General features: G+C 37.1%; 1 protein-coding gene across 1 annotated transcript in view; it reads right to left on the reverse strand.

The window, feature by feature from the left end:
- Window positions 1–14,897, reverse strand: part of DCC (DCC netrin 1 receptor) — a 1,008,052-nt gene that overhangs the window by 60,608 nt on the left and 932,547 nt on the right. Inside the window, exons 23-24 of the mRNA XM_069467986.1 lie at window positions 10,625–10,787; window positions 2,229–2,455 (exon numbers count right to left, since the gene is read on the reverse strand). Coding sequence (XP_069324087.1) covers window positions 2,229–2,455; window positions 10,625–10,787 — 390 coding nt within the window. The remainder of the gene's footprint in view (window positions 1–2,228; window positions 2,456–10,624; window positions 10,788–14,897) is intronic.

The following is a 14,897-nucleotide window of genomic DNA, read 5'->3' on the forward strand; positions in this document are numbered from 1 at the left end:
TGTTAAATATAATGCTTCTTGGTAATGCTATTCATTAACATTGAGTTTTGTCCTTTTAACCAGGAGAACACAAAGAGCACAATGAACACAATGTAATGTAAAGTATAACTTGTGGAATTTTGAGGTCTACCTTCCTTGTTATTACAAAATTGGCAACTAGATCCTCAAATTCAGGCCAAACTGGCACAATTACCCTCTCATTTTAAAGAAAACGGCCATCATTTGGGATTGAACCTTCCCCCAGGACTTATTAAGAGACATCAAAACTAGCATGGCTGCCCCCAAATGTTGTCTCATTATATAAAAGATGAAGGGAAAAGGCAAGAAGGAGGTGTCCCAGAAGTCATTTGGCAAAACCTTCTGAGGGCAGAGAGGCAATTCTATTCCCTCCAGCTGTTCTCCTCTTCCTGAGTCAAGAACACAGTTGCAGGAGGAATCACCTGTAAAATGTAGAAGTTCTTGCAAAAGAGGTCTGCTTTGCATTCCTTCCCCAGGTGGAAGCATGTTCAGGCAGCAGGCTTCCATCTAAGCAGATGAAAAGGTAGTCGAAGAGAACAGGGCTGAGACAGGGCTGGTGGTAGAGCCGATGCTCTCACCAGTGGGCCTCCTAAGGATGTAGGGGATTCCTTAAGGCCAAGTGGACACATGGAAAGTTGATCAGGTTTGAGTCCTCTTGCTAGAATTCTCCCAATGGTGGCCCACCAGAGACCCCATGAGGTAACAGGGTGAGCTATGCCTGGTGGGATGGTGTTAAGCCCTGACTTAGTGTCTTACATCATGGAACTGGGCAATGGAGGAATCCCCCAAGGTCCCATAAAGAATCATACTTGTGTTTCATAAGAGACCCAGAATGTGGATACCACATAGAAGGCAGACGTAAGTCCTGAAAAGCAGTGCAGAATTTGAAACAGTCCTTTCTTCCCTCCATCCTCCCTGCCTCTTCCCCCACAGACCCAGGAAGAGTGGAGAGGTAGAGACAGGTGCAAAGGTGCTTCTGGAACAGACTGTGCCCCCATCCTTCTGCCTGACCTCAGCACTCCATTTTACTCTGAGGTGCTGGAAGATTAAAAAAAAAAAAAAAACCAAAAAAAAACTGACTCTCCCTCCAGGCCCCAGAGCCAAAAGTCTAGCTGGCCAGAAGGAAGGAGAATCTTTAATTAAATTTCAGATTACAGATTTTAACAGAACTAGACTGCCCTTTAATAACTGAAAGTTCTTCAATATGCTTCCATGGATTAAAGAGAAAGAAAGAAAAAAGAAATAACTGAAAGTGACAGAGAAGTTAGGGAAGCTACCTAAGAGGTCATTTCAGGGCTAGAAAAAAACAAATTCAACAATCCATGGTTGAAAATAAGAAATTGAATTCCTTATATATGCAATTCTGAGCTGACAGAATACAGTAAACTGTCACACATTCAAATAATTAAATATTTTAATTCAGTTTAAAAATAGCAGCTACTCATTCTATAATCACATCATGAGCAGACCAAGGATTTTTTTAAAGAGTATTTGGTTGATTATTCTATTTCCTATAAGCACTTAGATAATATGAGAACCCACAAAAAGTGAACTATCTTATAACCACTTTCTAATGTTCTTAGTTATTTCTGGACACCAGTGATTTTCTGAACCAATTCATTGAACAGTAAGCTTTTTTCTTCAGATTGCTTTGTATAATAACAGCTTTCAAACAGACTCCATCAAGACAGGCTGGTGATCATATAATGTGATTGTACAGGAACAACGGTTGATTTTGATGGTAATCAAAGTAACAGAATATTTGATTTTTTTATACTTCAAGTGTCTCTTGTCTCATTTTTTAACATAAAGAATTGATAGCAGATTTAGAATCATCTTTCAATGATCTATAGAAATAGGGAACTAAAAAATATATCGGCTTCAAAATGTATTGCCTTGAAAAAAAATTTTCCTTAAGATTTAAAAGCAATCAATTCACTTAGGCTTCACATGTCACTATTTCCCAACTGTATTACTTTTAAACTCTTAGAAATTTCAAAAATAATTTAAACTATAAAAGGTAATAGGATAACGGAAAAGGACATTTAGCTGGTTAATCAATCAAATTTATATTGGATTATTTTAACTATTGATAAATGACCCATATTGACATTCAAGGTGGTGAGAAAGATACCACCGCAGAAGGAATGGAAAACTCTCTTGTGAGCTCAAAATGGCGTGTTCCCGGATGCCAGGGAGCAGACAATTACCTGAATGAGAGGTGCTTTTGCTCCCCAGTTGGGTTTCGGACTGGCTGTGGCTGACAGGTGTGAGATCTTGGCAACTTTGGATGGGAGAGTCCCTTCCTGTGGGGTCAGTGCCTGATGGCTTCTCAATATTTTTCATCTCCATTTCTTCATGATGGATCCAAAGATCAGGGGGTCGGAGGTCCTTCTGGCTGCCTTTCCTTTTGCCAATGCTGTGGGTGGCCCGTTTCCTATGGAACAAAGTTAGAAGGCAAAAGTGAGAGCCTCCATTCAGCAGCACTTCCTTTTCTTTCTTCCGTCAATCCAAGTTAAAAGCAGGGAAGGAAACAAAAGGACTCCCAGGGGGAGCCCTGTGAAACCTAGGAATTGGCAGACTCCTCTTGGCTGCCTTTCCTCTTCTCCCCTGGAGCTTCACCGCATTATAGGAGATGTGGTGCTGAGTCCCGAGGGCCTCGGCTGCCTGCCAGAGAGCTCCTCACTCCAGCTTCCCTGGCTGCAGATTCATGCACAAGGTGACAATGGGTTGGATGGAGCCATATGCCAATCTTTGGAGCTAGGCATAAGGTACCTGACTGCAACATCTGTTTAGGAGATAAATGAAGGAGTTGCGTCAAAAGGTCAAATGGAAATAAAGAGGGCAGAATTTGTGCCAACAGCTAAGATCGAGGCTTAGAAGAAAGTCTATACCTCAGCTGTATAATTTAGTGTGCAATTGGAAAGCTTGCTATTCAGAAACAAAAGGCCGCTAGAGGACATTCTTAGGAGAATAAAACACTTTTGCCTTGGAGTCACTAAGTATCTAGATTCAAATACAGTGAGACTCATCCTTTGAAAAGAGAAGAACACAGTTTGAAAATGTGCTTCACATGTCTTTTATTTGCCTCAATAAGGATTAAACAATCATAGATTTGGTTTTTTTTTTTTTTTTTTTTGGCGATAATATCTTCTTGGGGCTAGTGAGATTCAAAGGCTCCCTGCATGCATGCTAAGTAAAGTAGCATGATGCTTCATGATAGCCATTCTCTATAGCAGGGGGTGAGTAAACTATGGCTTGCAAGCCAAATCTGCCTATAGCCTGGTTTTGTAAATAAAGTTTTATTAAAACATGGCCACGTTTATTCATTTTTGCACTGCAATGGCAGAAATGAATAGTTGTGACAGAGAACATATGGCTTGAAAATCCTAAACAATGTATTTATTATTTGGCCCTTTTCAGAGATAGTTTTTGACCCCTGTTCTACAGCTTTTATAATTTTTAAAAATCTCTACTTGTAACTTCTATTTCTTTTGAAATAATGTTGCTTGTAAGACAGAATGCAAATGGTTAAAATCTAGCTTTGACAGAAGTCCACAAAAGGACTTCCTTCCCACTTCCCTAATTTGCAATGAACACTTTATTATGATAGCTTCATTCAATGGTTGCTAAATGGTCCAAACAAGCTGCTCTCAGTGAAAATACTCTGTAACCTATGCAAAGCCATTGGGAGTGGCTTTGACTTCCCAATTGCCGAATAAGTAGCTTTGTAAATATTAGGCAATTAATAAATGTTTGGTGGTGATTTGTTGAATTTTCCATAACATTTCTTTTTTGACATTCTTGAAGTATGCTAATGAGGACAGGAGACAAAGAACCACAGACTTAATATCTATTTTGTAGCTTTATTAGAGAAAAAATACAACTACCTGCATTTTGCTGATTTCCTAGTAGCAGCTCCTCACTGCTGTGGAGCGTATCTAGAAAATGGTCTGAAATAACTCCTAGATCACTTTCCTGTGTCTAAGATAACTCACTGCTAACCATCCATTCCTCAAGTTCATTTCTGTACACTTCACCTGCCCACAGGAAACCATCTGCAACTCACACATTGCTCTTTTCTATCCTTGGTAACTTCATAGAAGAATGTAATGTCATTCTCAAACTGGGAGGCTTCACCATGTTAACTTTCTCTCTACCAGTTCAAAATGCTAAATAACCCCAGTGTCTATGTGACTTCCTACAGTACCAATTCCCAAATCCAGGACAGCACAATCAGATGCCTCATGATAACTCAATATGTAAATAGTCTGAGTATTAGCCAAACGATTTTTGAAACCCATAATAAATCACAAATTCTGGTTTCCCCTTGGTTATATCCATTCCTTTTCATTCATTCATTCATCTGCCAGTCCCTCTGACTCCAGTACCACGCATCCCCAGCTGTCCTCTATTTTAAAAATAGTTTCAAACTTGGGGTAAGGCAGAACTTTTTGTGTGCTGTGCTTCAAAACCTCCATCTGGGAAGAAATTATGATTCTCGATAAAATGCATAAGCATTTTTCTTATGGATTTTAATAAATTGAGACCACTTCCTAGAAGGTACTCACCCACCCAGCTATCATTTAGGAATCTAAAGATCTCTAAACAGACTTTATTTTCTTTCTGTATATATTCTATTAATGACTTTCTAACCACTTTTGTGTCCTGTAATGTCTCTTATCAAGAGAGAAATCTTCGGCTTCGGAGAGGCCAACTCCAATCCCCTCACCTCTACCACAGCAGGTTTGTAATAAAACTGACATACGCTCCTAACTAAATTGTCTGAAATTTGTCTTAACACCTACAGGAACAGCTGTTACCCTGACCTTCTGCCCATCTGTTGGTTGCTGACATGACTACTGCTCATTACAGCCCACGGTTCCTCTGTTTCACCATTGGAATCTCCATAGTTTGTATACAGATGCTCTTAGTGCAGTGGTTGCAAAAGTGTGGTCCGTGGACCAGAGGCATCATCAGTAGCACCTGGGAACTTGTTAGAAATGCACATTCTCAGGCCCCCTCAGAGCTACTGAATCAGAAACCTGGGGAAGTGGGGGAGAAATTTATGTTTTAACAGCCCTCCAGGTGACTCTGATGCACCTAAAGTTTGACAAGCACTGTCTTAGTGAATTATTTGTTTTTTTCTTTTATTTTAAAGCTAGTTTTTCTATTAGATATAGAATATTTCACATGTTTGTCTCCCCCCCAAATACCCACTACATCTTTTCCCACAGGTACCAATAACCTTTGTGCTTCCAAAATAGCTTTAGAGCAGGAAAGGGTCTTCCTATCCCATGTATTCTTGAATAAAGGCAAAGCAAAGGATCCTCCTCCAAGGCTCTCTGCTTTCTCCTTCTCATACCATGGCATAGCTTTCCTAGCATAATCAAGTACTAGTGTTCTATTTTTTGTTTTGTTTGTTTGTTTGTTTGTTTAGTTTCTGCCCAGAATGCCTTCACAATCCTATTTATTTACGAACTACTTATTCCTTAAGGTTCCCTCTCTCCTTCAGGGAGCCTTCTTGACCATTGAAATCAATGCAATCTTAGAATATCTGAACTGTTTCCTTCATCTCTCTCTATACCACACACCCTGGCAATGATTGCTTCTTATTGAGCTGTCCAGTTGCTCCCTTTGTGATAATCCTATTCCTTTGGTGATACTGGAGCAAACTCTGTTTCCATCACTTCTCTAACATCATCCACTGTTTTACAACATTCATTCATTTATTTATCCAGTTAATATTTATGGAACATTGACTAACGTGTCAAGAAATGTGCTAAGTACTACAAAACAAAGACGAGTAAGGCATTGGGAGCTTAGTCAATGAATTAAAAATGGTGTGGCTCCTGGGAGTTTCTGCATTGCTGGAGTAAGGAGCATGCATGGGAGCATGGCAGGTGTAAGGCTGAAAAAGTAGAAGGGACCAAATCCTGGGAGGCTTTACCTCCAAGAGAAACACTTTTAATAATATCAAGAAGTCAGTGGGGCATTGCAGAAAGATTTTTAGCTCATTAGTTAATATTAATCAGATTTGTTCCTTTTTATGATGCGGATCACATACTAAGCATGCAATGATTATTTGAATTGAATAGTAAGAATTCTCCATTATTGACATGGAAGTGTTTTTTGCAAGCTTCTTCTCTGGTTCTTTATTGGTCCACCTGTTCCTTATTTTATACATAACCTATTACTCTAAGGGGAGTATCTTTCTTTTCCACTTTTAATCAGTATGTTGGGGATGGGAATGGGTAAAAACCAACATTGGTTGAGTGTCCATTTTATGCAACTTAAAGTTCTAAAATACTACTATCATCTTATAGATTCTTTTGCCACATTGTAATAAGTTAGTTCCCACTGTGTGCTTAGGTAACCCCTTCTAAATTTAATCACAGGAGGCAAACAAATAAACAGCTCTGTACTAATTCCAGTGGCCAGAAGACATGCCCAGGATCTGATGGAGACTGGGGCAGGAACATTCCGCCCCAAGAAGGGTTTAGGAAAGGCGTTAGAAAGTAAGCCTGAAGTGAGTGTGAAGAATTGATTACAAGCTCACCAGAAAAAGTTATACTGGGAGTATAAATATTTCCCCTCTTTCTCTAACCAAATATTTCCCCAAGGTTTCTAGCCTTTTAATTCTCTAACTTGATTGTTTTTATTCTAGTAACTGCTATTCAAAACAAACAAACAAACAAAAAACTTGTATTAGAAACCCAGGGCAAATTCTAGATGCTCAAATATATCTGTATTTTCTGAAACGGAATTAAAATATATTGAAGTCCTAAGTAGTTGCCAATTAAAATCACTATGAAGTGAATACTTTAAAACAATTAAAATGTTAAAAAGTTGAAAATCAGTGAAAGTGATGTATAGTAGTTAAAATACAGATTTCATTGAAGAGCTTAAATATTTGATCCTCAGTACTGAAAATAATAATTATTTGTCAATATTTGAATGTGTGCTAATCTTTAAAACCTGCTGTGCACATGTCAAATCACAAAGAAGGCTCAGCTGACCAGCAAGCAATTCTGCCAAGTGAACCTTGTGATTTATCTATATATATAAATTTAATGTATTCAGACAATATTGCTCATCACCTATCCAGGTAACTTCCTTAGAAGTGTAATAATCATGTGTACTGGATTTCCAGAATATGCTCCATGTCAAATATTTTGTCTTTGGTAGCTATAAATAAATTTTAACTTATAACACATGATGGCCAGGAAAATGTTATTGCCTATTCAAAAACACAGAAAAAAAAATTCCATCAACCTGAAGTTTCCATAAACATAACTTTTCTGTATTATAATATTCTACCATAATCTCATAAAATTTTTAAATTAATAACTAGAAAAGAAATGGAAAATTATTTTTTATTTCATATTAATTTAAAGCTAAATGCTACCATGTGAATCTATAATTTAGTGGTATTCCATGGGGGGATTTCTGTTTTTTAAAGGTAGAGGGGATGATAGAAAGTATTTAGTCCTATTTCCTCATTATATTTGAAGAAACTGAGCCCCAGGGATTAAGGGTCTTCCCTTAGATGACATAATTGGTTTTAAAAAAGAAGTAGTAGAACCCAATTTAGAACTTGGGTTCTAACTTTTTTTAGCTAGTTTACATCATAAAAATGAAATCTTACCCACTAGACTGTGAATCAGATAGCCTGCCTCATTATTAAATACACACACACACACACACACATAAATTTTAAAACACTGTAAACCAATGGATAAAATGCATAGACACTAACTTGAATAAGGTATTACTGATAGTACATAAAAATGTTTCAATCTACTTGGAAATAATTCGACTTTCCTAACAAAATACCAAGAAAAATTTACATTCTCCTTCACTCCCAGACAGAGATGTTAAAGAAGCCCATGAATGTGTTTCCTACTTCACCTTATTAATTACATTAAACTCACATTTTTTTTTTTTTTTTTTCTGAGAGTCCTATAAAGGATTTTATTTCTGTTTCAGATTGGAACTGATTTTGCTTTCACCTGCATTACTCGATTTGGTCTAAAGGGGTCAATAACAAAGAGAACAAAATAAATGCCAGTGAGTCTGTTATATAAAACAAAGTGTGAAAAACCAAGTAAATATTAAGTGAGCAGCTGTAAATTGACTTTCTTTTGGGTTTTCAGTTATTCATTTATTTATTCATTATTGTTGAGAATCATTTATTCTTTAAATCATTCCCTAATTTTAAAAACAAGTCATACCCAGGGCACTACTCTTTCCAAATGAAAGCTTTAAGCTTTTACCAAATTGCTTAGGGTAGAGGATTTAAGATGATTTGAGAGTTTCTCAACATGGTGTCAAATCCCACTTTTAGGCCTTGAGAAGACTGGTGTTTTCTCTGTGGAGAAACAAAATATATCCAGGAACCCAGTTCATCAGATGAATATAACCCTCAAACACTCTTCTCATGGTAATGACAGTGGGGAAAAAAATCATGAAAATCAAAACACTAACCCACGATAGCCAGCTTAGTTAAATTAACTTCATTTAGTGAATGCATCAGTGTTTTAAAGACAGTCATAAAGTAGGTGAAGTGTGATTTTGGTGCCTCCTTTCACCTCTGTTTATGTGAATCCTCAGCTCTATTTCAGAGACCTGCTGTCTTGATGTTCTACCATTCCATGTTTGCACAACCTGGGAACACTGCACCAAGTAATGCCTTACTCAGTTACTTTTCACCCAAATCCTTATTTAAGTGCCCAGCTCTCTGGAAGCTCTGTGAGTGATTACGTCTTCCCACAATGCTTACACATGAGGCTGACCCAGTTAAGCTCATCCTATCAGGATTCTCATTGGAAACCTGAGCCCAGCATATCAACTCTTATCAGCTTCCAAATAGTCCAATTTCAAAATTGGAGCTAAATATAAAATTTTCCCTCCTACGGAAACAAATTAAACACAAACACTATGTCTATAGCCCTGTTTCACTTTCTTCAGTACGGACCTTTTCTGCTATGCTGTTTCTAAACATCTCGCTTTAGAGTGCTGGAAAATACTCTAGAGATCAACAACTAGAGTTATAGGATTTTTTAAAAATAGAAAGTCTAAGCTATTAGCAAAAGAAGTGGGAAAATTAGTTGCTATAGAATCTTAGTCCAGCCATGTGCATAGTATATCATTGTTAAACCAGCCACCTATGCGCCATGCCTCAGGTTTCAGACCTAGCACCATACCTGAGGCCAAAAAGCAAAAACAAAAACTCACAAAAAAGCCTATGGTAGTCAACCCAGTGAGAGAATGTATCTGAAAGAGACGCATCAGGCTGGATTTGAAAAGGGCTAGAGAGTCAAAGAGGCAGAGAATGGCCAGGAGATTATTGCTAACTCCCAGAACTGGCTGACACAAGGCTAATATGCTGGTAATGGGATGTTGCTGTAAGGAGATAAACTGGATTAACACCACCTTTTCATTCTAAACTTTGTACTTTGATGTAATGTTCTCTGTATGTACTAGGATCTAGAGCTGCATCATATGCAAATATTTAAACTTTTAATCTCTGAAAATTAACCTCAGGCAGGAAATTTGAACCATTTTGAATCTCTGGACTTCGTCTTTGTAACATAGTCACCCCTCCTGCCATAGATACAAAAGCGTAAAATTGAGAGTGGGGAATATGTAATAGGGAATGGCCTGAAAAACAATGGCAAAAAGATTTTCTTTCTCTTTAAAACATCCTCGGCTCCTTTTTGAGCACTAAAACCTGCATCCCTGCCTCAGGCCAGTGGTTGGGAGGGACAGGGTAAGTCTTTTGTTATTTGTGCTAAAAGAAATGGCTTTGCCCAGACCTGGTAAAGGGAGATCCTGGGTGGAGGTCATGAGATTGTCTTCAGCAGAGATGGGACAATTAGAATCACCAACCATAGTTGAACAGTAATTGCCTGAAGCTGAGAACCCATCCTTGAAAAGCTCTGTATTTCTGCTTATTATTAGGACAATGGCATTTCAAACAGGAGTCTCCATCCTCCTCCTTTGCTGGCTAAGTATTAAACTTCTCTTTCCTTCTCCTCAAACCGTTTGTTCTTATTTTTCTGTTGCATCCTCAAGGACAAATATCCAAGCTTTCTGTGACATCTTCTTTAACTACTGCCTCCAAACTAAACACCACATAGGATTGTAACTACATTGGGCTTGGTACCTATATTTAGTCATCCATTCAACAAGTATTGATTAACTGCCTACAGGCCTCCTTGTCAAAAGTGATAAATAAATACTTATAGAGGAACACACATCTCCAACCTTTTGTATGTGATTGCAGTGAGGGCCATAAGCAAGAGTGTGGTAGAGACCATTCTCCAAGTGTTACTTAAGGAACAGCTGCCCTCACCTGAAACTGAGAAGTCTGGAAAAGTAAAAGCAAACAGAAATGCAAGCGAGTCCCAATGGCTTTGCTTGTTATTAAATCTGCAAGTTTAGCCCTCACTAAAGGCCTGAAACAGACAAAAGGTAAGGTTTTGCCAGCGTCAGGAGATAAGGAAATGTGGTGAGTTATGAAAGAACACAGAAAGAGAGCTGTCAAACACATAAACCTAAAAGATGGTGACTTCTTTCCTCTTGGGAGCCAGCTGTTACCTACTTTCTCTGCTGGGCTGAAGAGCGTCGGGTGCAAATCACAGCCACGATCACCACCACCAGCACTGTGATGACACCAACGGTGACTACAATGATCACAAGCAGGTTGCTGTTCTTCTGAGGGGTGACACTGCCATGTGGGGGATGCATCTGTCCAATGGGTGGCTCTGGGAAAACACAGGCAAATGGAGTTCAGATTTAGGAAGCTGTACCAGTGGGTCTTTGTCAAGCTTGCTCAGACTTATAAAGAGTTCCTATTGTTCTGGGCATTTCTGAAGCTGGGTGAGGGGGAGGAAAGCAATGAAACATGAAAGGAAAGACCTAAACTATCTGCACAAGATAAATGAAAACCTATATCTGCACTAAGAACTTGTACAGGAATGTTCATAGCACCGTTATTCAGAATAGCCAAATATGGAAACAACCTAAATATCTATGTACTGACAAATGAATAAAGTGTGATATGTCCATATAATGCATTGTTATCCAGCTATAAAAAGAAATGCAGTACTCATACATGCTATAATGTGGATGAACCATGGAAACATTATGCTAAGTGAAAGAAGCCAGACACAAAGGGAAGCATATTATATGGTTTTACTTATATAAAATATCCAGAATAGGAAAATATATGGAGACAGAAAGTAGAGTAGTGTTTGCAGGCAATGGGGAGGAGGCTGAATGGGGAAGGACTGCTAATGGGTACAAGGTTTCCCTCTGGGTGATGAAAATATTCCAGAATTAGATAGTTGGTGATGGTGGCACAACCTTATAAATATACTAAAACCACTGAATTGCATACTTTCAAAGGATGAATTTCTGGTATGTGAGCTATATCTTAACTTAAAAAATTAAGCTATTGTATTGAGTGGAAAGGCGGAAGTGGAAGAAAGATGCAATTTGTATTATTAATATAAGAATTCCAAAATGACAAGAGCTAGAGAGGCTGTGGCTTATGAGGAAATACTGTTTATTAGATGCTGAGAAAGACAAACTATTTGACACCAATCATTTACAATTTACTTCCATTCCCTGTAAGATGCTATCAACAAAGCACATTTAAGTTTTCAACCTGTCAAAGGTGAACGAATCTAACTAACTTAAAAGCAGCTGGTGGGTTCAAACAAGTATCATGAAATCCTAATATAAATGTTTCTCCTGTGTTGCATCGGTACCTCATGGTAGAAAATATCTGGGCAGAAAATAACAGAATAATAAGACATTTGTGATAAGTTGCTTACCTAAACAAGAATGGCTAATGACCCCTTTATATTGCTTTCTTCAAGCCTCAGTCAGTGATCAATCAATTAGAAATACTCTGTTCTATGTCATGTTTGTCATTGCAAGTTTTAAATTTTTTAAAAAGTAAAGATTAGCTTATGATTTTATTCATAAATCAATTTAAAAAGTACAAGAAATAATGAGTTTGGATGTTTTTGTAGACCTACGTTTGATTATTTTTCTTTTACAATCTATATTAGTTTTCAATAACCCTTTAGCAACATATTTAGGACTTCTGAACCTTAGTGCCTTCATCTGTAAAATGAGAATAGCAATATTTATTGTCTATAGTCACTGTCAGAGAAAATACATACCCAGGAACCATGTCAATGCCTGACACAGGGTAAACACTTATAATAACATTATACAACTGAAGCATTAAATAAAATGTTGCCTAAATTAATAATCTACCATGGCATTTAGGATACTTCTAGTGTGGATTTTCACACTACAAAGCTTTTAGGAATAATACTCAGTGTGAAAGATAAACCAACCTTTTCTCACAAATTAATATAATAGCCCAGTACTTGTCTCAAAATCAAAGTATCTTTTGACAAATTACCTAAGAATCATTGCTTTTTTTAAAAAAAAGGTAGTCACCAAAACATAAATTTTTGCTGATTCATTATTATTGGAAAAACAAGCACTTCTGAAGCAATTTGAATTTCAGAGAAAGGAACTCACCAAAAATTTTTAAATAAGACTTTCTGTTAAAAAAATTATGATTATAAATGAAAGAAATAAGATTTCCTTGAAGTAATTTTTTACATTTACCATAAAAGAATGAACCCAGCAGTGAAAGGTCAAAACTTTGTCATAGTTTTACTTATTATTTAAAAAGTTATTTTACAGTAGTATCTTAATATGCCCTTTCTGTGTTTCATAAATTAATTGATTAGAATAAATTAACCTTTTACATGAGAACTTACAGGAGAGAAAGTTGGGAATCTTATACATTTTTATTAGCACGACTTAACAGTTCACCATTTCTGACAAACTTGAGTCATATATAGCAGTATACCTTGTGAACATTTTCAAAAACGTGGTAAGCTAAAATTATTTAAATTTCTACCCTTATTTCTTTCTTTCCATGCAGAAATACATCATGTTTCAAGTAAAAAAATAATGACTCTGGATTCTGCTCAGCACAAGTGAGATTAGATTGATGTCATTTGCCTGGGAGAGTTAGGGTTTATGAGGACTCCCATTATAGATATTTGATTCCAGCCCTTATGACTTCCTCATAAAAGTTATCAAAAGTTTAAAATTTGGAATTCAAAGTCTTTCATTAATTTCCCAATTTTGAATCAAAGAATATCTGATATTAAACAGGAAATTAAGAAAGTCTAGTACAATGGTGTCTTTGGATGCAGTCAGTTTTTGTTATTTTCAGGAGTTGTGTTTTAGAAAGCTGTCATAAACACTGAATTAGTAAAGACTGAACTATCGTTTGAACCCCTCAAAGTCATCCACAAGAGTTGGAATCAACTTCTTCCTAACTTCTGTTAATGTTGATATGGTGACCTCCTTCCATGAATCACAAATGTTCTTAATGGCATCTAGAATGTTGAATCCTTTCTAGAAGGTTTTCAATTTACTTGCACAGTTCCATCATAGTAATTGCTATCTATGGCAGCTATAGCTTTATAAAATGTACTTCTTAAATAATAAGACTTGAAAGTTGAAATTACTCCTTGATCCATGGGCTTCAGAATGGACGTTGTGTTAGCAGGCATAAAAACAGCACTAATCTGCTTATATGTATCCATCAGAACTCTTGGATGACTAAATTATTGTTAATGAGCAGTAATATATGGAAAGGAATGTTTTTTTTTCTGAGCAGTGGCCTTAAAATGTTTAGTAGACCTTGCTAGAAACAGATGTGCTGTTATCCAGGCTTTGTAGTTTCATTTATAGAGCCCAGGCAAAGTAGATTTAGCATAATTCTTACGGACCCTAGGATCTTCGAAATGGTAAATGAGCATTGGCTTCAACTTAGAGTGACCAGTTGTGTTATCTCCTATTAACAAAGTCAGCCTGTCCTTTGAAGCTTTAAAGCCAGACATTGACTTCTCCTCTCTAGCTATGACAGTCCTAGATGACATCTTCTTTCAAAATTAGCCTGTTTCATCTACACTGAAAATTTGTTGTTTATTGTAGCCACCTTCCTCAACTATCTTAGCTAGATCTAGATAACTTGCTGCAGCTTCTACATTGGCACCTGCTGCTTCAGCTTGCATATATATGTTATGGAGATGGCCTCTTCCTTTAAATCTCATAAACCAACCTCTACTAATTTCAAACTTTTCTTCTGCATTTTCTTCACCTCTCTCAGCTTTCACAGAATTGAAGAGAGTCAGGGCCTTGCTCTGGATTAAGTTTTGGCTTAAGGGAATCTGGTGGTTGGTTTGATCTCTCCAGACCACTGAAACTTTCTCTTTATAGCAATGAGGCTGTTTCACTTTCTTATCATTTGTGTGTCAACTGAACTAGCACTTTTAATTTCCTTTAAGACCTTTTCCTTTGCATTTACAGTATGACTAACTGGTTGGTGCAAGAAGGCTAATTTTCAGCCTATTTTGGCTTTTGGCATGTGTTCCTTACTAGCATTAAATCTGGCTTTTGATTTACAGTGAGACACGTGACCCTTTCTTTCACTTGAATACTAAGAGGCCATTGTAGAGTTCTTAACTAGCACAATTTCAAGATTGTGTCTCAAGGAGTAGGGAGGCTCGAGGAAAAGGAGAGAGATGAGGGAATGGCCAGTAAGTGGAGCAGTCAGAACACATATAACATTTATCAATTAAGATCACTGTCTTATGTAAGTGCAATTTGTGGCATGACAAAACAATTACAATTGTAACATTAAAGATCACTGATCACAGATCACCATAGCAGATATTATAATAATTAAAAAGTTTGCAAAATTGTAAGAATTACCAAAATGTGACAAAGAGACATGATGTGAGCACATGCTGTTGGAAAGGTACCAATAG

Source organism: Eulemur rufifrons, chromosome 5, assembly GCF_041146395.1.
Source record: "Eulemur rufifrons isolate Redbay chromosome 5, OSU_ERuf_1, whole genome shotgun sequence".
NCBI classification, from domain to species: Eukaryota; Metazoa; Chordata; class Mammalia; order Primates; family Lemuridae; genus Eulemur; species Eulemur rufifrons.